The sequence below is a fragment of the Sciurus carolinensis genome, chromosome 3, assembly GCF_902686445.1.
Source record: "Sciurus carolinensis chromosome 3, mSciCar1.2, whole genome shotgun sequence".
Lineage (NCBI taxonomy): Eukaryota > Metazoa > Chordata > Mammalia > Rodentia > Sciuridae > Sciurus > Sciurus carolinensis.
Genome location: NC_062215.1, coordinates 17,455,544 through 17,477,514, shown reverse-complemented (window position 1 = coordinate 17,477,514; position 21,971 = coordinate 17,455,544). Strand labels below are relative to the sequence as shown.

Genomic DNA, 21,971 nt, shown 5'->3' with positions numbered 1-21,971 from the left:
ACTGCTAAAACCCTCTGGTACCACTTCTCTTGCTTGCAAAGGCAGATAACACAAACCAGACTCAGACAAGAGACAACCTAGAATACGGGAGCATGAGCTCAAGGCAGGACTGTGTTGGACATGCTCTGTAAGCACTGAGTAGCAGAAGTGGGCTCCTGCCACAGAGAGACTGGGGACAGGTCTGAATATGGTGCAGGACACTGCAAGCTCTCAAGACACAGAGCCCACTCCAGGAATCTTCAAATGCACTACAGCCACCTTTGAGTATGGCAGAAGCAGCAGTTACAGGCTCTAGAATCTACAGGAATGCACACCAGCATTCATTCCATGTTAATTGCAGCCTTTCAGAATCACAAGCCACACAGCAAAGTGTGTACCAAGTAGATTCTGAAATCCACTTTCTCCAACTTCTTCATGCTGTTAGGTAAGTGAAGCCAAGTTCTCTGGTTCTTTTAGGGGCTAAAAGAGTTCATCTCAACTTTGGAGTAGTTGGCACAAAGTTAGCCAAACCTAGTTAGTAGCAGTCTGATGACAGTAGGAATCTAATGGCTTAGAAAATCCCTAATGTAGTAAATCTGTCAGCAATTAGTTGAAAGCATACTCTAATCATATTTGGTAGCATATAAAAACGTAAATGAGCAAATTTAAATGGGTACCATCAGTAATAATCTCTAGTTTCTAAAAATAATTTGGGAGTAGACCAAGCAAACATCAGCTGTCTTCTAATGAAACTGCCTCAGGAAGTGGACCTAAACTTTTGGCAAAGCACTAAAGCTTCTTGGATGACCTTAAAATCCTTTATTTGTTCTCCCTGCTTTTCAGGAAAAAAATCTTACATTTTCACATAACACGAATCTCGGAGTGGGTATGCTTAATAATATAAAAAGTTACAAGGTTTGAAAGTTTGGCACCATCCTCCTTTACATGCTAAACAGATACAAGTAAAAGAAGACACAGTGTATTAAACAAAAAGACACACCCCCCCCAGCCACACAAGGACCTGTAGTCACTTCCGGAGTATGCACTTCTCTCCGCTAAGACATGCAAAAACTTCAACAAATCAGCTACATGATATATTAGGATGTTAACCAAAAACATCCAAATTCTGTTGCTTAGTAACTGCTGTCAAAAGATCCAATTTCCAGCTCTGCTCTTTGTATAGACTAAACCATGAAAAGAGGAGGATTAGGCACCATGATTCTGTTCTGTGCAGACTACAATTTGCAGTGGGATTTACAGGAGGATATTCAAAGAAGATTATTTCTTTCTTGCAAAGCTAGTGGAAAGGAAAATTTCTTCCATTAATTTTCAATCCTTTGAAAAGAAGACTATATCATGTTATTAATGGGTGTAGTTTTATAAATTACTGATAGTTTTACTTATTTTGTTCAATTTAGTTGTATACCATTATTCTATTTCATCCTATACTGATTGCTTACTTGGAAAGCAACAAGATGGATAATTGCTAAAATCAAATTCTGTTGCTTTGTTCTTTTTTTCATTTATATTACTAATAAAACTGGTAAAACAAATTTTTTAAGGTATTGATGCAAAAAATGGAAAAGGGAGTTAAAATTTAAAAATAGAATGAAGTTTGGGAAGCAAACATAAGATGGGAGAGAAGGGCAATATCTGTGAATTCCTCAAATCTCTTAATGGGACATATGGCATTCCCTCCTCCCCCCACCAAATATAAGGCTAATTTCTCATATATACTTTGGTAGTGATGAGGAGTTTATCTATGGAGAAAGGATTTATTAAGCAAATTAAAAGAAATAAATGATTAATTCTAAATTAATTGAGAATAAACTACTTTCACATATTTTTGCACCATCCATTTGTGAAAAAGAAACAATAGCATAATTACAATAGACTCTCACATTCTCATTAAAGCAAGCCTTCTTCAGTACCCCAAACTTACCACTTGGCTTAAGTAATAAACAGTACATAAAGATACTCTATGACTTAAAATAACTAATTCAGACCACATGTTACGTTATTTTTCAGTTGCACAAACTATTGTCATTGTAAAACATCTTGAAAAATCTTTAAAATTGAACAGTTAGTCATTAAAATGTAGCTAAAGAAAAATGCCAACTTTTTGCCTAACAAACTGGCAAAAAAATACTTTAGGACTATCAAGTAGGAGTGCAAATCCCAAGAAACTCATATTCTCAAATGACAGAACTGCAAGTGCAAATTCATACAACTTTCTGAAGAAGTGTACTTCATAAATCATTAGTATATTTACATAAGAAATGTGACAATATATAAAAATCCTTCAAATATTAATATTTTTGCCTTAGCAGTCCCAATTCTGAGAATTTATATTAAGAAAATAATCAGAAAGTATGTATAAGTAAAAACAACTGCTGTACTTTATTGAGTACATATTATATGTTCCAGGCACTCAGTGTTACTTTACATAAATTACCATATCATTTAATTCTCATAATAACCCTATGAAGCAGTTATGAATATTACCCTCATTTCATAGCTGAGAAAAAGAGGCTTATAAGGTAAGTGTCACAGAGTCAGTAAGTACGGTAGAACTGGGATTCAAACTCAGATCTATGTGAATCCTAAGTCCAAATTCTCACTCATATCAGGCTAATATATCTAAGAAAAATATAATAAGAAAATGATCACTGGGATTACAGGCATGAAGTTCAAGACCTGCCTCAGCAACTTAGCAAGGCCCTAAGCCACTTAGTGAGACCCTATCTCAAAATAAATACTAAAAATTGAAAAAAAAAAAAAAGAAAATGGTCAGTGATTTCACTAGGTTGGTAATTCAATAGAATATTATTTATAATTGTGAAAAGGATCAACCTGGAAACAACTTAAATGTCCAAGAAAGTGGGATTGTTTAAAGGGGTAGTATATAGCTATTAATTTAACATAACATTGAGATAAGTTTTAGTGATATTTTTTAAAGTTCTTAATATCTTGAGTGAAAAAAAAGCAGGTTTAAAGTAGTATGTCACCTCAGGCGTGGAGATACACACCTGTAATCCCAGTGATTCAGGAGGAGACAGGAGGATTACAAGTTTGAGGTCAGCCTCAGTAATTTAGTGAGACCCTATCTCAAAATAAAAAATAAAAAGATCTGGAGATGTAAATCAGTAGTGAAGTACCCTTGGGTTCAATCCCCAGTATGAATGTATGTACATATGAATGAATGAATGAATGAATGAATGGATGGATGGATGGATGAATAAAAAACAGTATGTCACTGGATGTGGTGGTGCACATCTGTTAAATCCCAGCTACTTGGGAGGCTGAGGCAGGAGGATCATAAGTTTGAGCCAGCCTGGGGCAACTCAGGGAAACTCTGTCTCAAAATAAAATAAAAGGAATGGGGATTGTAGCTCAGAGACAGAGCACTTGCCTATCATGTGCAAGCCATGAGTTCAACACTGCAAAAAAATTAAAACAAAAACCAGTATGTTCAATGTGATCCCCAATACAGCATGTGTATGTGATTGTGTGTGCATGTAGAAAAAAGAATGAAAGATAGGTATCTATGTTCTTTTCTGTATTTTCCAAATTATTTTTGTAAATAGGAAAAGATATATTTTTTAGGGTGGCACTTAGAAGGAAAGAAATGTTTTCTCCAGGATGATAAAACATTATAAATTATTTGTGCTCTGAAAAAAAAGTTAAAAAACATTTTCTTCCCACTGAAAATGTAGAGAGAACAGTGGTGGGAGGTAGACTAGAATAACTAAAGAATGGTATTTATATTTCATTTTCAAAAACAACCTGGAAGACTTAGCATCTTTAGACTGGTTTGAGCCCTCGGGCTTTTGTCAACCTATCATTAGGTAACAATGTGAAAGCTATTTGCAGGGAAAGATTTTGTAATATTTTTAATATATTTCTAAGACACCTAGGCTTCATTCTTTTCTCTGTTCTGAACCTTAGTTATAGGGAATAATACTTTTCCCCCCAAGGAAAACCAAAAAGTCTAATGTGAATTTATTATACTGCTGAAGCAGAAATAATTTTTGTACCTTTAAGAGTACATGGATGATCCAGACAGTGAATCATGAATTGAAATGATTTTGAATAAGCTTGTATAGACACTTATTTTTATATTCCTTAGCTTTCTACTCATCTAAAACTCTACCTTGAAAGGCTTCAACAATTTAAAGATTAAATCATAAGTTATTAAGCCATTAATTTAACCATTTAAGCCTCTAAAATCAGCATATATTACCTTCCCCCCTCAAGTCAATTTGCAAGAGATTAAATTAATAAAAATGATAATATCTCACACTCACAAAGAAGCTTTGATCTGCAGAAGCCTAAAGTACTTTTTAAAAACTTTATAGAAAAACTAGGCCTATCCACCCACATCCCAGAGTACATCTGAGGTAGAAGCTGGCAGCTGGTGAAAAGCAATGGAGCATCTGCAGGGAAGACTACCACTTTTGAACAAGCACAGGAACAGACAATGTAGGGAAACGCAAATAGAATTAGCTTTTCAATTAAATGGGGAAATTCAATGGCCACAGATTCCAAAGGCTATTATCTAAATTTTCACCAGGAGTGGCTTAAGGGAAGACAAAAACCAGAAAATAAGGACTGGGGTACACCTCAGTGGTAGAGAGCTTGCCTACCATGCTTCAGGTCCAGGGTTTGATCCCCAGCACTTCAAAATAACAAAGAAAGGCAAACCCTACCTACTCTAGGGAGTTACTAGTCTTGTTTATTCTTTGTAGATATTCCTGAGAAGGATAGATGCTACTCAGAAATAGAGTGAACTATGATATTCTAAGATCTTTCTATGTGTGGCAACATTTCTCTCTCATTCACACACAATTTGAAAGATCTTTGTATAGAATATTAACTTTTTTTTTTTTTTTTTTTTCTTGCCATGCTTGGGATTGAACCAACACAAGCTGGGCAAGCACCCTACCACTCAGCTGCACCCACAGCCCTAGAGTATTATTCTTGCCATTTTAGGGCTTGTGGCTCAGTTTCTGCTTCTTTCATTCACTGCAAGCACCCATCACAATTTTCTGCAACCTGCAAAAATAAGAGTCTAACTTCTCAAACTTTTATTTGGGGGAGCCTGGGCTTTTGGAATAGGTTTTTCCTCTTTAGTTCCTTTCCTAAAGAAAAACTAAAGCACTTCTACCATCTAGGGTAGGTTAGAAGTGAGTGCCTATGAGTAAGATCACAGAACACCCAGAGCATATTTAGTAGGCAGCACTGAATTCTCAGGATTTTCTTCCCCAATTATGATTTTCCCACATCTCTTTGACTTACATCAGTTCATATGTATAAAAGATCAAGCATGGGAAAAAAAGGTTTAAGTTAAAGAAATACTTCAGCTGGATATAAAATATAATTTCCTCACTGTCTCTATCTGGTGGGATGCCAAATTAGCCTACCAATGACAATACTGATGACCAAGTGAGACAAACAGATAGTCTTCATTGTGAGACTTTAAAAAAAATTTTGTTGTTGTTTTTTAGAGCAGTCACCTGTTCTACATAACTTACTGGGCAATTGCTTGAATATAAGAGAGATGGACCAGATGATCTTAATGTCCTTTCAGCTCTAGGACTCTATTCTATGTTGTTCAAGCTTCACTGATGGTTCAAAGTAGCCATATTAAAAAGGTGTTAAATGGGGAAAAGAAGAAGGATGAGGACTGCATTAAGTTGTCAAGCAGATTCTATTACCTAACACACAATCATCCTTTTGTAGGGGTTCTTAGGAATATCTTCCCAATGATACATCTTTTCTTTCCCAAACAATCTAGGCAACTTAATTGATCCTCACAGTTCAACTTTATACATTAATAAATAAACTTAAAAAAATCCTAAATGAATTTGCTCCACTCTACCTGAACACTCTTAATGATTCTTCTTTTAATCAAGTTGATATAAAGAAATGAAAATCAATCTTAATATGTACGAAACAAAAGATAATTTGAAAGGTAAAGATACCCTTAGTGAAAATGCATTACAAAGTTAAAAAAATAAAAAACAGTTAATGTCCCTCCCTTGCAAGTTAGGCTGATAATTTAGTTTCACTTGAAAAGAACAGAGTTCTATAGAGTTTATGTACATGTGTATGAAGGAAGATGCATGTATGTACAATCACATGCACACATGCACACACACGCACACATCTAAGGGACAGGAAATTGAAACGAAAGCACAAATCTTGATACCTTCTTCATGGCCTGACACTTGGCTGTCTCAGAAAAGCCAATCATCTTATCAGGAGAACAGATCTTGATGAAGGGGAAGTTGGATTCCTCTGCGATCTTTGCAGCTAACGCAGTCTTCCCACTATGAGGAGGGCCTGCATAAAGATATGAGCAAGTCAGGGGAAAAAAGCCAATCTAAGCAAAGGAAAATCAAACAAGTTTAAACTTTGATCCACAATGTACTGAGGTCTCAACTAGTTGCTCATTAACATTTCCTGACACGGTTTCATGGCAGACATGTTTCCTTTTATTTATTAGCAACTAAACTTAATGAACTGATTAGCATTTCTCAAAAGTATGGTGAAATACATGCCTTCTTGCTTTTTCATATAGCCTTAATCTTTCACACTTACTTCTCACTACATATATAAAGTGCCAGGGTTTTGTTTCTTAAAAATAAAAGAGAGAGAGAGAGAGAGAAAATACAGTACCTATCAACACTTGTGATATTAGTCCTATTAACTGTTTAACAAAAAAATACTATCTTGTTAGGAGATGATATTGAGGGCAGGGAAAAACTGCCTTATTAGAAGTAAATGTTCCATAAAGAGAATTCTAAAGACTCAGGCCTTATCTAAAGGCAACCAAATCTACAAATTTACCTGTATTAGGCAACCCCTCCATCCCCTCATGTATATTACAAGATATGTCCTTCTTCCAGTCATAAACCAATAATTTTTTCCCTACCATATTCTCAGGAACCTGACATGAGTGACCCTTCTTCTTTCCCATGTTTAGCTGCTTCCTCTTCCCTGAAGCTTTTTCGATAGCATTTAAACATGATTTGATCTGGTAGTTCAATAAACACAAAAATACTCTGGACTTCATACCACTCAACACTACCCTTCAAAATGGAACTTCCCTAAATAATTTATCTCCATTGGCTGCTTCACCCTTCATCTCCTATTAATCCATCTCTCCCCACCAACCACACGGCTTCGACCCCATGCCATGATCAGGCACCCATCGATGATCTCCATGTGACCAATCACCACCCATACTTTATCTTTTATGACCTCTTAGGAACATTTGACACAACTCGTAACTTCCCTCTTTCTTGAAATACCTTTCCTTTTTTGGTTTCTGTGACAGCATATTCTCCCCCGTCCCTTACCCCTCAGCAAGACTCTCTTGCTCAGTCTCCTTTGCTGGCGCTTCCCACTCTTTTTAGTCCTAAATCATTAATGCACTTCAAAGATAAGTTCTAGGCCCTCTTTTCATCTCAACCCACATCACTTCTCTAAGTGATTTCATCCACTCCCATGGTTTCAAAGTGAGTCTATACACTGACAAAACCATGAATCTACTGCCAGTCAGGCTAATCTTTTGAGTGCCCAGGCCTACATATCCAATAGGCTATTGGCCATTTCTAACTTAATTATCCTGTAGGAACCTAGAATTTATTCAAAACTGAACTCATGATCTTTCCCCAAATCTGCTTCTCCACTGGTATTCCTAATCTTAGTAAACAGCACCATTCACCAGGCTCTGTAATGCCAGAAATCTGGGAGTCATATGTGATAACTGCCCATATTTGGTCTAACTGATATTTCCAAGCTTCAGCCTCCCCTATTACAATATAGGGATAACAAGAGCATCTACTCCCATAGGACTGAAGTTGGGCTTAAATGAGAAAACACATGTGAAGTAGTAATAGAGTGACTGCCAAACAGAAAGGGCTTGAAGAATGTTAGCCCAACTATGATTGAAAATTAATAATAATGATTTTATCACATCTTTTTTTTTCTACCTCTTAGATGTTTCTCAGGTTAGTCTACTTATCTCCATCTCCACTGCTACCACACTACTTCAGACCACAACCGGCTCTCATTAAGACAGTGCCACTGCTTCTTTTTGCTTTTCCATCCATTCTCTGTGAAAAAGCAATTATGATGATGTTCTGAAAGCACACATCTGATCAATGACATACTGCTTAAAACCCTACAAATGGATTCCCTTTGCCCCTAAGATACAGTCTTTAACATAGCCTGTGAGGCTTTGTAAGAACTGGCTTCTGTCTACTTCTTTAGTTCATGTCTAGTGAATTTCTCTGTTTCCAGATCATCTCTGCTCAGGGATTTTCCACACACTGTCCCTCTGTCTAGAACACCAGTTACATAGCCCAGTCAGTTTCTCTGCATCCTTTGGGTCTTGGCTTAACATGCTTCTCTCAGGGAGCCCTCCCCCTGCGACCTTTGAGGGGGTTAGGCTCCCATCATCTGGCCCCACTGGACTTCTCTGTCCTCATACTAATCATAACTGTAAGTTAATTATTTGTGAATGGAATGTCCTTCCCCTGTTGTCTACTTGATAAAATCCTAACTGATCCTTCAAGGCCGAAATGAACCATCACTTCTGGTTTTCTCTGACCACCCTTGGGCAAAATGCCTTGCATTAACACACATCCGTACACACAAATGCTGTAGTTAGGAATTTCTTTACAAGTCTTTTTCATGACTAGACTGAATGCTTGAGTGGAGACGCTTGAATGTCTCTATCTCCAGCCACTAAACAGCCTAAAACACAGCGAGTATTCAGGAAATACTTTTGTTATTGAATGTGGTCTATTATATACCAGAGAAATTCAGATACAATCCTACAAGAAACTAATTGCTATCAGTAACATTCAATTCCAAGAAAATTTTAATATGTGCATAATATTGGTACACAGACTGGATAACTACTTTCAGATTATGAACAAGGGTTAGAACTGAAAATCAATTCTGGAATGTGCTAAATGGTTTTTTAAAAGTGCTGCTATTCCAAAATGCTTAAGGCCATCTCATCATTCTTTCTCACCTTCTAAAAGGACGCTAACCAGTGGCGTGCGGTCACTGTTTTTAGTCTGCTGGACCAGCAGCTCCCCATCATCCAGAACTCGAGTAACTGGGTCACCCCATTTGATGATTCCATTCATAATGTAACTTGCATAATCCTCTTGATTTGTGCCAAATGCCTAATGAGGAAAAGGATAATTTAAAGCATTTTGAATGTTAGTATTAAAAATTAAAATATTTAATTTCTCCTTTTCTCCACCATTGTGTTGTTTGTGCTTGCTTCTATTCCTCACCATGTCTTCCCACAAGACATTCAAGACAAGTAATTCCTGAACCAGAAACAAAAGCAAAATTGTTCCATTCCCCAGTGGGTTTGGATGAAAACTTGTAATAAAATCATGTATAACGCTTAAGAGGAGATATTAGAGAAGAACTAAACTGGGTCAATAAGGAATTGCACATGAAATGATATACATATTTATACTGTATCAAGGTCATTATCATCTTGCTGTATTAAGCTGAAAGTGTCACTACTGTCTGGATAGCTGGACATGTTTTATGGGTCTGAGTTTTCTTTTTGTCTCTATGTTCTGCACTAGGAAGTTGATTCAGTAATACACATGTGAAACCTTCTGAAAAAATAAAATATTGAAAGGTATAAAAGATGAGTAATAATTCCTACACATTAAGACTATTGAGCACTATCCTATATTAATGTAAAAAGTCTGAAAAGTCAAAACCAAAATAAAAAATAAAACCATTTTATAATTTCTCATTTAATGTTTTTACCCAATCAGAACAGAAACAAAAAACCTGCTTTAGCTGACTTAATGGAATAAGCAATAGATTCTAGGCTCAGATTCTACCAAAATCCAAATCCTCATAATCCCTGAGCAAATGAGTATGTTTCAACATGCTTGCTTCTATAGAGTATATAGGTTGTGGTCATTCTAGTAAAGAGAGAGAGAGAGAGAGAAAGTAATTATGTTCTTAGAAATTAGAAACAGCTCAGCAGAGAGAAATACTGTCCTAACACTGGCTATGTTAGGAGCTGTGGTTTAAATAGGAATATGAAATAGAAATGATCATGTCCACAACAATTTTGTGGTAGAGAAGATAGGTTAAATGGCACCAAGGTAAGAATATATATGCAAATATAAGATTTAGAATGAGGTAGAAATGAGAAGTTGTGGCTGGGGATGTAGCTCAGTGGTAGAGTGCTTTCCTAGCACAAACAAGGCTTGGGTTTAATCCCTAGCACCACAAAAAAAAAAAAAAAAAAAAAAAGACATGAGAAACTATAATGAAAAATTGAAGGGTTAGGAAAGAAAATAAAAGTAATAATTGTTTTTTGAGTTCACCACATACTGAAGCTTAAATCACATTCCTTTTCATTTCAATTTCTAATCTCAAAGATTATAATTCCCATCAAAAAGCTTCCAAAGGTAGTCAATGCCTTCAGTACTAACAATTGAATTAGATTTTCACAAGATTAACAGGAGAATAAATGAGTGGGAGAACACAAACCATGTTCATATATAGGTCATATATTTTGAGAATTTCAACTTTTTTTCCCCTAACAGTACTAGAGATAGAATCCAGGGCCCTGTGCACTGAGCTATATCCCCAGCACTTTTTAAAATAGGTTTTGAGAAAGGATCTTGCTAAGTTGCCCAGACTGGCCTTGAACTTTTGATCCTCCTGCCTCAGTCTCTCAAGTAGATGGGATTATAGTTGTGCACCACTTAGCCTGGCAGAGAATTTCAACTTTTAAAGATTGGTACATCCCTGAAAAAGTCATTTTTTGATTACCTGATATATGTGTTAATTTTAACAGTTCATATAACTTCCACCTCACAGAAATTCATTATGTCTATAAAACAGTGCCCAGTTCTCCTGTATCTATTACTTTACTACAAGATAATTTTTCAGATCACTCTTTCAGTAATGCCATTACATAGTTTAATACTTTGATTCCTGAGTACGGAGGAAAGTTCTAATTCTTTGGAAATGGCAAATTCAGTGGTCCTATAAAAAGTTACAATAAAGAACCTAATAAATACCAGTTAAATGGCCTTTTCAAGAATATATGTAGGTTGGCTACCATTTGTTTTTATTTGTCCAAAGTACATATTCTAAGCCTTATAGAAGAAGTTTTAAAATGCCTAAATCATAAAAGAGTGACTCTCCGAAGCTACACTGTATATATCTTCATTATATAGCCCATCATTTCATTTTTTTCTTTTATCCTCCAGACTCTTGAAATAAGTAAAAGTAAATTTTTTGGTCACACTTCCCCATAGCCAATTTACTCATTATTAAACAATTCTTGCAATAGGTCAGCTGACCAGGCTCTAACATTTTTGGTAACTATTACAAATGATATGGCATTAAACCATTTCCATTGCTCATTAACTTTTGAAAGTAACTATTTTATTTTTAAAAATCATAATGGTCATAAAAAGTACACAGGGGCCATTCTGAGACAACAGCCAGGCCCCGTAGGACCCCTGGCCAGACTGACTGAGCCCCACCTCCTGGATCCCTCAGCCCGACCAATCACTCCCTGCCTCTGGGGCCCTCACATTGACTGACTGCTCCCTGCTGCCAGGACCCCCAAACCAACTGACTGTGTCCTATCACCGGGACCCCAGACGGAATGATTGCAACAGGCCTCCAGGATCCCACAACCACATCAAACACACCCGACCTCCAGGACCCCTGCCTGACCAACCGCATCCACCTCCAGGACCTCCTGCTGACCACGGCCACATCCTGAGCTTCAGCTCCCCATTTGCCAACACATTTCAAAGCCAGAGCAGCCATCTTGGATAATCCTGGAAGCCATAGCTCCGATCTTTAGGTGGGGCAAAACCAATCCTGAGACGCCTGCTGGAGGCTTGAAGCTCATTGTCAGATAATATTTGAACTCATTCTGTTTATTATGACAATTTTGTTATTGTCCTCATAGGGGCTATTTGGTCTAGGATTGCATAGTGTCTGAATTGGGCACTGCTAATATTGATCTCCCCTTAAAGAAAGGGTTTGGGAAATCTATAGGGCCACTATAAGCCAACAGGGGGAAATCTGCAATACCCCAGATCCGCACTGCTAGAGGGGAAGATAAATGAACAATAAGAAAAAACAAGGGAAGAAAATGATCCAAACAAATCTAGATTCTATATTAATAGAATCCAACGACAGTATGTTAGAAGAAATGTCAGAAAAGGACTTCAGATTATACATGATTTAGATGATTCAGGAAGCAAAGGATGAGATAAGAGAGCAAATGCAGGCAATGAATGATAATACCAATAAGCTGAAAGAGCAAGTGCAGGAAGCAAAAATCATTTCAACAACAACAACAAAAAAAAAAACGGAAATCCTTGAAATGAAGGAAACAATAAACCAAATAAAAAACTCAATGGAAAGCATCACCAAAAGACTAGACCACTTGGAAGACAGAACCTCAGACAATGAAGACAAAATATTTAATCCTGAAAGTAAAGTTGCCCAAACAGAGAAGATGGTAAGAAATCATGAACAGAATCTCCAAGAACTATGCGACATCATGAAAAGACCAAATTTAAGAATTATTGCGATTGAGGAAGGCACAGACATACAAACCAAAGGAATGAACAACCTATTCAATCATATAATATCAGAAAATTTCCCAAACCAGAAGAATGAAATGGAAAATCAAATACAAGAGGCTTGCAGAACACCAAATGCACAAAATCACAACAGGTCCACACCAAGGCACATTATAATGAAAATGCCTAACATTAAAAATGAAGATAGGATTTTGAAGGCTGTGAGAGAAAAGCATCAGATTACATAAAGGGGGAGACCAATACGGATAGCAGCCGACTTCTCAACCCAGACTCTAAAAGCTAGAAGGGCCTGGACCAACATATTTCAAGCTCTGAAAGAACATGGTTGCCAACCAAGAATCCTATACCCAGCAAAACTAATGAAGATGAAATAAAATCCTTCCATGATAAACAAAAGTTAAAAGAATTTACAAATAGAAAGCCTGCGTTACAGAATGTTCTCAACAAAATATTCCATGAGGAGGAAATGAAAAACAATAATGGAGGTCAGCAAAGGGAGGAACAATCTTAGAGAAAAACCACTCAAAGGAGAAACCAAGCCAACTTAAAAGCCAAAAATAAGCCAAATGACTGGGAATACAAATCATATCTCAATAATAACCCTGAATGTTAATGGCCTAAACTCATCAATCAAAAGACATAGACTGGCAGAATGGATTAAAAAGAAAGACCCAACAACACGCTGCCTGCAAGAGACTCATCTCATAGAAAAAGACATCCACAGACTAAAGGTGAAAGGATGGGAAAAAACCTACCATGCACATGGACTCAGTAAAAAAGCAGGGGTTTCCATCCTTATATCAGATAAAGTGGACTTCAAGCCAATGTTAGTCAGAAGGGATAAAGAAGGACATTTCACACTGCTTAAGGGAACCATAAATCAGGAAGACATAATGATAGTAAATATTTATCCCCCAAACAATGGTGCATCCCTGTACATCAAACAAATCCTTCTCAATTTCAGGAATCACATAGACCACAACACAATAATTCTGGGTGACTTTAATGCACCGCTGTCACCACTAGATAGATCTTCCAAACAAAAACCAACCAAAGAAACCATAGAACTCAAGAACACAATCAATAACCTAGACTTAATAGACATATATAGAATATTCCATCCATCAACGAGTGGATTCACTTTCTTCTCAGAAGCACATGGAACCTTCTCGAAAACAGACCATATGTTATGCCACAAAGCAGCCCTTAGGAAATGCAAAAAAATAGAGATACTGCCTTGTGTTCTATCAGATCATAATGGACTGAGAATAGAAATCAATGACAAAATAAAAAACAGAAATTACTCCAACACCTGGAGACTAAATAATATGCTATTGAATGAAACATGGATAACAGAAAACATCAGGGAGGAGATTAAAAAATTCTTAGAGGTCAATGAGAACGATGATACAACATATCAAAATCTCTGGGACACTATGAAAGCAGTACTAAGAGGAAAATTCATTGCATGGAGCACATTCAGAAAAGAATGAAAAGTCAACCACTAAATGACCTAACATTATAGCTCAAAGCCTTAGAAAAAGAAGAACAAAATAACAGCAAAAGTAGACAGGAAATAATTAAAATCAGAGTTGAAATCAATGAAATTGAAACAAAAGAAAGAATTCAAAAATTGACAAAACAAAAAGCTGGTTCTTTGAGAAAGTAAACAAAATAGACAAACCCTTAGCCACACTAACAAAGAGAAGGAAAGAGAAAACTCAAATTACTAAAATTTGTGATGAAAAAGGAAATATCATGAAAGACACCACTGAGATACAGAACATAAGGAGAAGCTACTTTGAAAATCTGTATTCCAACAAAATAGAAACTACTGAAGACATTGACAAATTTCTAGAGACATATGCTCCTCCCAAACTGAACCAGGAGGACATACACAATTTAAACAGATCAATATCAAGCAATGAATAGAAGAAGCCATTAAAATCTACCATCCAAGAAAAGCCCAGGACCAGACGGATTCTCAGCCGAGTTCTACAAGACCTTCAAAGAATTCATTCCAATACTTCTCAAAGTATTCCAGGAAATAGAAAAGGAGGGTACCCTACCAAACTCATTCTATGAAGCTAATATCACCCTCATACCCAAACCAGGCAAAGACACATCAAGGAAAGAAAATTTTAGATCAATATCCTTGATGAATATAGATGCAAAGATCCTTAACAAAATATTGGCAAACCGTATCCAAAAACATATTAAGAAAATTGTACACCACGATCAAGTGGGGTTCAGTCCTGGAATGCAAGGATGGTTTAATATCCGTAAATCAATAAATGTAATCCATCAAGTCAATAGACTTAAGGATAAGAATCATATGGTTATTTCAATTGACGCAGAAAAAGTGTTCGACAAAATACAACACCCCTTCATGCTCAAAACACTAGAAAAAATAGGGATAGTAGGAACATACCTGGACATTGTAAAGGCTATTTATGCTAAGCCCATGGCCAACATCATTCTTAATGGAGAAAAACTGAAACCATTCCCTTTAAAAATGGGAACAAGACAGGGATGTCCTCTTTCACCACTTCTATTCAACATTGTCCTTGAAACTCTAGCCAGAGCAATTAGGCAGACCAAAGATATTAAAGGGATACAAATAGGAAAAGAGGAACTTAAACTGTCACTATTTGTAGATGACATGATTCTATATTTAGAGGATCCAAAAAACTCCTCCAGAAAACTTCTACACCTCATCAATGAATTCAGCAAAATAGCAGGCTATAAAATCAACACACATAAATCTAAAGCATTTTTATACGCAAGCAATGAAACAGCTGAAAGGGAAATGAGGAAAACAACTCCATTTGCAATAGCCTCAAAAAAAATAAAATACTTGGGAATCAATCTAACCAAAGAGGTAAAAGATCTCTACAATGAAAACTATAAAACATTGAAGAAAGAAATTGAGGAAGACCTTGGAAGATGGAAAGATCTCCCATGTTCTTGGATAGGCAGAATTAATATTGTCAAAATGGCCATACTACCAAAAGTGCTATATGGATTTAATGCAATTCCAATTAAAATCCCAATGATGTACCTTACAGAAATAGAGCTAGCAATCATGAAATTCATCTGGAAGAATAAGAAACCCAGAATAGCTAAAGCAATCCTTAGCAGGAAGAATGAAACAAGGGGTATCACAATACCAGAACTTCAACTATACTACAAAGCAATAGTAACAAAAACGGCATGGTATTGGCACCAAAATAGACAGGTAGATCAATGGTACAGAATAGAGGACACGAACACAAACCCAAATAAATACAACTTTTCTCATACTAGACAAAGGTGCCAAAAATATGCAATGGAGAAAAGATAGCCTCTTCAACAGATGGTGCTGGGAAAACTGGAAATTCATATGCAACAGAATGAAACTAAACCCTATCTCTCACCCTGCACAAAAATCAACTCACAATGGATCAAGAACCTTGAAATCAGACCAGAGGCCCTGCATCTTATAGAAGAAAAAGTAGGTCCAAATCTTCAACTTGTTGGCTTAGGGTCAGACTTCCTTAACAGGACTCCCATAGCACAAGAAATAAAAGCAAGAATCAAGAACTGGGATAGATTCAAACTAAAAAGCTTTCTCTCAGCAAAGGAAACTATCAGCAATGTGAAGAGAGAGCCTACAGAGTGGGAGAATATCTTTACCACTCATACTTCAGGTAGAGCACTAATTTCCAGAATATATAAAGAACTCAAAAAACTCTACACAAAGAATACAAATAACCCAATCAACAAATGGGCTAAGGATAAAAACAGACCCTTCACAGAAGAAGATCTACAAGAAATCAAAAAACATATGAAAAAATGTTCACCATCTTTAGTAATAAGAGAAATGCAAATCAAAACTACAGATTCCAAAACTAAAGATTCCATCTCACCCCAATCAGAATGGCGATTATCAAGAATACAAGCAACAATAGGTGTTGGAGAGGATGGGGGGAAAAAGGTACACTCATACATTGCTGGTGGGGCTGCAAATTAGTGCAGCCACTCTGGAAAGCAGTGTGGAGATTCCTTAGAAAACTTGGAATGGACCCACCATTTGACCCAGCTATGCCCCTCCTTGGCCTATACCCAAAGGACTTAAAATCAGAATACTTCAGAGATACAGCCACATCAATGTTCATAGCTGCTCAATTCACAATAGCCAGACTGTGGAACCAACCTAGATGTCCTTCAATTGATGAATGGATAAAGAAACTGTGGTATATATATACAATGGAATATTACTCAGCTATAAAGAATAATAAAATTATGGCATTTGCAGGTAAATGGATGAAATTGGAGAACATTATGCTAAGTGAGATAAGCCAATCTCAAAAATCCAAAGGACAAATGATCTCACTGATTAGCGGATGATGACACATAATGGGGGGGTGGGAGGGGTGCAAGAATGGAGGAAGGAGGGACTGTATAGTGGGAAAAGAGGGGTGGGAGGGGTTGGGGGAAGGAAAAAAATAACAGAATGAATCAAACATCATTACCCTATGTAAATGTATGATTACGCAAATGGTATGCTGTTACTCCATATACAAACAGAAACAACATGTATCCCATTTGTTTACAATAAAAATAAAAAATAAAAAAAGTACACAGGGTTAAAACAAATTGACTTTTATCTTTAAAGGAGGTACTTAAAACAAATAATTATTTTTTGAGTCTATATAACAAATGGCCAATAAGCATATGAAAAAATGCTCAATATCACTCATCATTAGGGAAATGCAAATCAAAACTAAAATGAGACCTCACACATATCTACTAGAATGGCTTCTATCAAAAAAAGAAACAAACAAACAAAAAAAGAAAACAAAATGAAATGTGTTAGCAAAGATGTAGAGAAAATGGAACCTTTGTGCACTATTGGTGGGAATGTAAAACGGTATATAATGGAAAACAGTATGGTAGTTCCTCAAAAAATAAAAAAACAGAATTACCATATGCTCAAGCAATTCTACTTTAGGGCATATACACCAAGGACTGAAAAGTGGGTCTTGAAGAGATATCTGTACAGCCATATTCATAGCAGCATTATTTATAATAGCTAAGATGTGGAAGCAGCCCAAGTGTCCACTGATGAATGAATGGATAAGCAAAACGTGGTACATACATACAATGGAATACTACTCAGTCTTAAAAAAGAAAACTCTGATATATGTTGCAACATGGATGAACCTTGGGAACATTATAATCAGTTACAAAAAGACAAATACTGTATGGTTTAAACTACACGAGGTACTAAGAGTAGTTAAAATCACAGAGATAGAAGAAAGGTGGTTGCCAGAGTCTGGGAGGGAGGGGGAAAAAAGAAGTTATTGTTTAACAGATGTAGTATTTCAGTTTTACAAATGAAAATAATTCTGAGATGGATGGTAATGATGGCTACACAACATTATGAATTTAATACCACCAAACTGATGACTTCAAAAATAGTTAAGATGGTAAATTTTATGTTATGTGTATTTAACACAATCAAAAAGTGAGAAGAGAAGAATATGAAAATAGCTAGTGCAGAGCAAACAAAAATAAAGAATAAACAATACAATAGATAGGTAAAAGACATAAATGGCATTTCACAGAAGACATGTATAAAATCAATAAACATGAAGAAATGCTTAACTTTGTAAGTAATACATGAAATATAAAGCAAGACCAAAATGAATCCCCTCAGAATTTATGTTTGACTGAATGGCAAGACTCAAGTTTGAGAATACCAAGTGTTGGAGAGGATGTAGAAGAAGATTTTCTCCTACATTATTGGAGACAGTGCTAATTGATTCAACCTCTTCAAAAATGGTTTGTAATTATATTTTAAAGTTGTTAATTCATATAACCAAAAACCCAGAAATCTTATTTCTAAGTATATATCGAAGAGAAACCTATTTAAGAATACTTACAATAGCATTTGTTTGCGATAACAAAAAACAAGTAATATTCCAAACTTTCATTGACAGGTGAATGGATACATTATGGTATTCAACACAAGGGAATGCTATTGAGTCATGAAAATGAATGGTGTATAGGAAATCATATTAATGACTCTTGGTAATTGAAGTATTTAAAAAAATAGCAAGTACCAGAAAGTAACAAATACCACATTTTATTTTACATATACTTTGTATATGGACTAATGACAATAGTGTGTCATGAATTAACAGAATAAGGTTAATCTAATTCTGTGTGCCTGAGGTTCACTTAAGAAAGAAAACAAACCTCTTTAAAAACGAGGCCTATCTACAAGTTGTTTTTGTACTAACACAAGATTCTAAACAATGGCTACTTGAATGTCATTAGTGGTGGTTTTGTAGAAAAATGAGTTAATGACCTTATACTATACTCTAAAGCTCCAACTCTAACTGTTTGGAGTACATTTTAAGAAAATCAACACATTTTCTACAGAGTACTTAGAATGATTAAGAGTCTTAGAAACTACAGAAGCCAGAGGACTAGAGGTATTGAGCAAGAAGAAGAAACTCCTAGGAGGTTGAGGAAAAGTAAGAGAGAAGAAAGAGGGGGAGGGTACCAGAGCTATTTTAAATATTGTCCTAACTCACATAAGAAGGATGGACTGAATTCAGTTTTCTACACCTTGATATTATATGAAAACCAATAAGAAAACTAATTCTAGTTCAATATAAAATAAGAACTAATAGTCTTTAAAATTGAATGGACTGCCTTATAAGATGGTAGGCTCCTTATCATGAAAATATTTAGATAAATAAAGGTTAATCATCCTGCAATCAGGGTTATTGTATACAGATGTTTTTTTTCTTTGTGGTGCTGGGGATGGAACTCCGGGTGTCCATGAATTGTGTCAGCAGCCCCAGATATTTCTTTTGTTGGATACTTCTAGTACTAAGATTTTTTCATTTTATAAAACTACATATGATATCATCTTCTGTAATACTGGGTAAAATGGCACTTATTTTTCCTGAATTATCATCATTATTATGGCTTATATATAACTCCATTATCCATACTCACTGGTTTGATATCATTCTCCAAAGAAGCAAGGAAGTCTCCTCTTGTCACCTGCAGGCTCTCTGCTTTCTCCATGTCCACTTCCACTTTAGTACTGGCCTAAGTCAAAATGAAAAAAAAAAAAGTAAGGACTCTCAAGATTTAGGAATATTTTCAGCCTAAGAAAATAATATCTGAAGATTAAAAAACATTTTCACAGATAAAAGCTCAAATATTGGGCTGGGGTTGTAGTTCAGTGGTAGAGCATATACCTAGCATGTGTGAGGTACTGGGTTTGATTCTTGGCACCACATATAAATAAATAAAATAAAGGTATTGTGTCCATTAACAAAAAAATAGTTTTTTTTAAAAAAAGTTCAAATATTTACAAATCATATATATTTAAAAGGATTAATATACAGAATTCATAAAGAACTACTAAAATTCAACCACGAAAAAATCGAGAATTTAAGTAGACATTTCTCCAAAGATCTATAAATGACTGAAAACACATGAAAAGGTGCTTAACATCATTGACCATTTAGGAAAATGCAAATAAAAACTACAATGAGATTTCACCTCACATGCATTAGGATGGTTACTAACAAAACAAATGAACAAAAACCAGAAAATAATACTTGTAGTCAAGGATGTAAAGAAAATAAACCCTTGTGCACTACTGTGGGAACATTAAACGTACAGCCACTGTGGAAAACAGTATGGTGGTTCCTCAAAAAATGAAAAATAGAATCACCATATACTGCCTACCCCAGAGTACTGAAAACTGGGTCTTGGAGAGATATTTGCCTAGCCATGTTCACAGCAGCATTATTCATAATAGCTAAGATGTGGAAGCAGCCCAAGTGTCCACTGATGAATGAAAGGATAAGCAAAATGTGGTACATAAGGCCGGCGTGGTGGTGCATGTCTGTAATCCCAGCAGCTCGGGATGCTCAGGCAAGGGGGACTGTGAGTTCAAAGCCAGCCTCAGCAATTTAGAGAGGCTCTAAGCAACTCAGTGAGACCTTGTCTCTAAAAAAAATAGAAAATAGGGCTGGGGATGTGGCTCAGTGGTCAAGTGACTCTGAGTTCAATTCATGGTACCCACCGCTCCCCAAAATGTGGTAATACACACAATGGCATACTACTCAGCCTGAAAAAGGAAGGAAATTCTGACACATACTATAACATAAATGAATCTTGAGAATATTATGTTAAATGAAATACAGCTGTGGCAAAAAGACAAACACTCTCTGTTTCCTCCTATGTAAGCTAAACTTAGACAAGTCGAAATCAGATAGATGGTAGAAGGGTGGTTGCCAGGCTGGGGAGAGGGTAGAATCATGAGTTACTGTTGAATGAATATAGAGTTTCAGTTTTACAAGATGAAAAGAGTTCTGAAGATGGACAATAGTGACTGCTAAACAAAAAGGAACTGTAACTTAAACGTACACTGAACTGTATGCTTAAAAATGGATACGTTGGTAAGTTTTATGTTATACATATTTTAACACAACCAAAATATTGGAAAAACAAATTTTAAAAAAACTCTTCAATTTATGTATATGTATATATATATCAATTTATATATATATATGTGTATATATATATATATATATATCCTTTGAACAATTTCACATCTTGGAATTTATTCCATAAATACATTCACAAACGTGTATAAAGTTAAATGTACAAGGATACCTACCAGAGTGATTTTTAATAACCAAAGACTGGAAGCATACTGAATGTCCACCAAGAGGGGTCAGTGAAGTAAATTACAACATGTCTACACCAAAAACACTTCATAGGCCTTAAAAAAAAAAAAAATGAGGCATAGCTGGGTGTGGTGCATGCTCGTGCATGCTCGTAGTCCCAGCTACTTGGGAGGCTAAGGCAGAAAGATCACTTGAGTCCAGGAGTTTGAGGCCAGCCTGGCCAACACAATGAGACTTCAAAGACATACAGATACCCAGCCCAACCCAACTCAGGATTTTGGTTTAACCGGTCCTGTGGAGGATCCACACATTTATACTTTTATGAAGTGCCATGGAATGATTCTGATACTGAACCAGGTTTAAGCACCATTAGTTTAGGAGACCAAGGACCTGAAACTGATTTATAATCATAGTGTGTGCTTGAGAACCTAAGTGCCAGCTCCAAATATTCTGCACCTGGAGCTAACACTTAGACATCTGGAGAAGCATCAAGGCCTTTATCAGCACTTGGAGCTGCCTGGACCTGATGAGTGATTAAGATACCAACACATTTTTTAATGTGACTGGGCTCACTACCAATAGCACAAAGCAAGAGAGTCTAATTTTTAAATTGGTATCATGACTTTTTAAAAAAGGCATCTTCAAA

The 21,971-nt window shown here is 36.0% G+C and overlaps 1 protein-coding gene across 1 annotated transcript in view; it reads right to left on the bottom strand.

Moving 5' to 3' along the window:
* Nucleotides 1-21,971, bottom strand: part of Nsf (N-ethylmaleimide sensitive factor, vesicle fusing ATPase) — a 157,360-nt gene that overhangs the window by 34,614 nt on the left and 100,775 nt on the right. The window contains exons 13-15 of the mRNA XM_047544660.1: nt 19,635-19,730; nt 9,029-9,185; nt 6,191-6,324 (exon numbers count right to left, since the gene is read on the bottom strand). Coding sequence (XP_047400616.1) covers nt 6,191-6,324; nt 9,029-9,185; nt 19,635-19,730 — 387 coding nt within the window. The remainder of the gene's footprint in view (nt 1-6,190; nt 6,325-9,028; nt 9,186-19,634; nt 19,731-21,971) is intronic.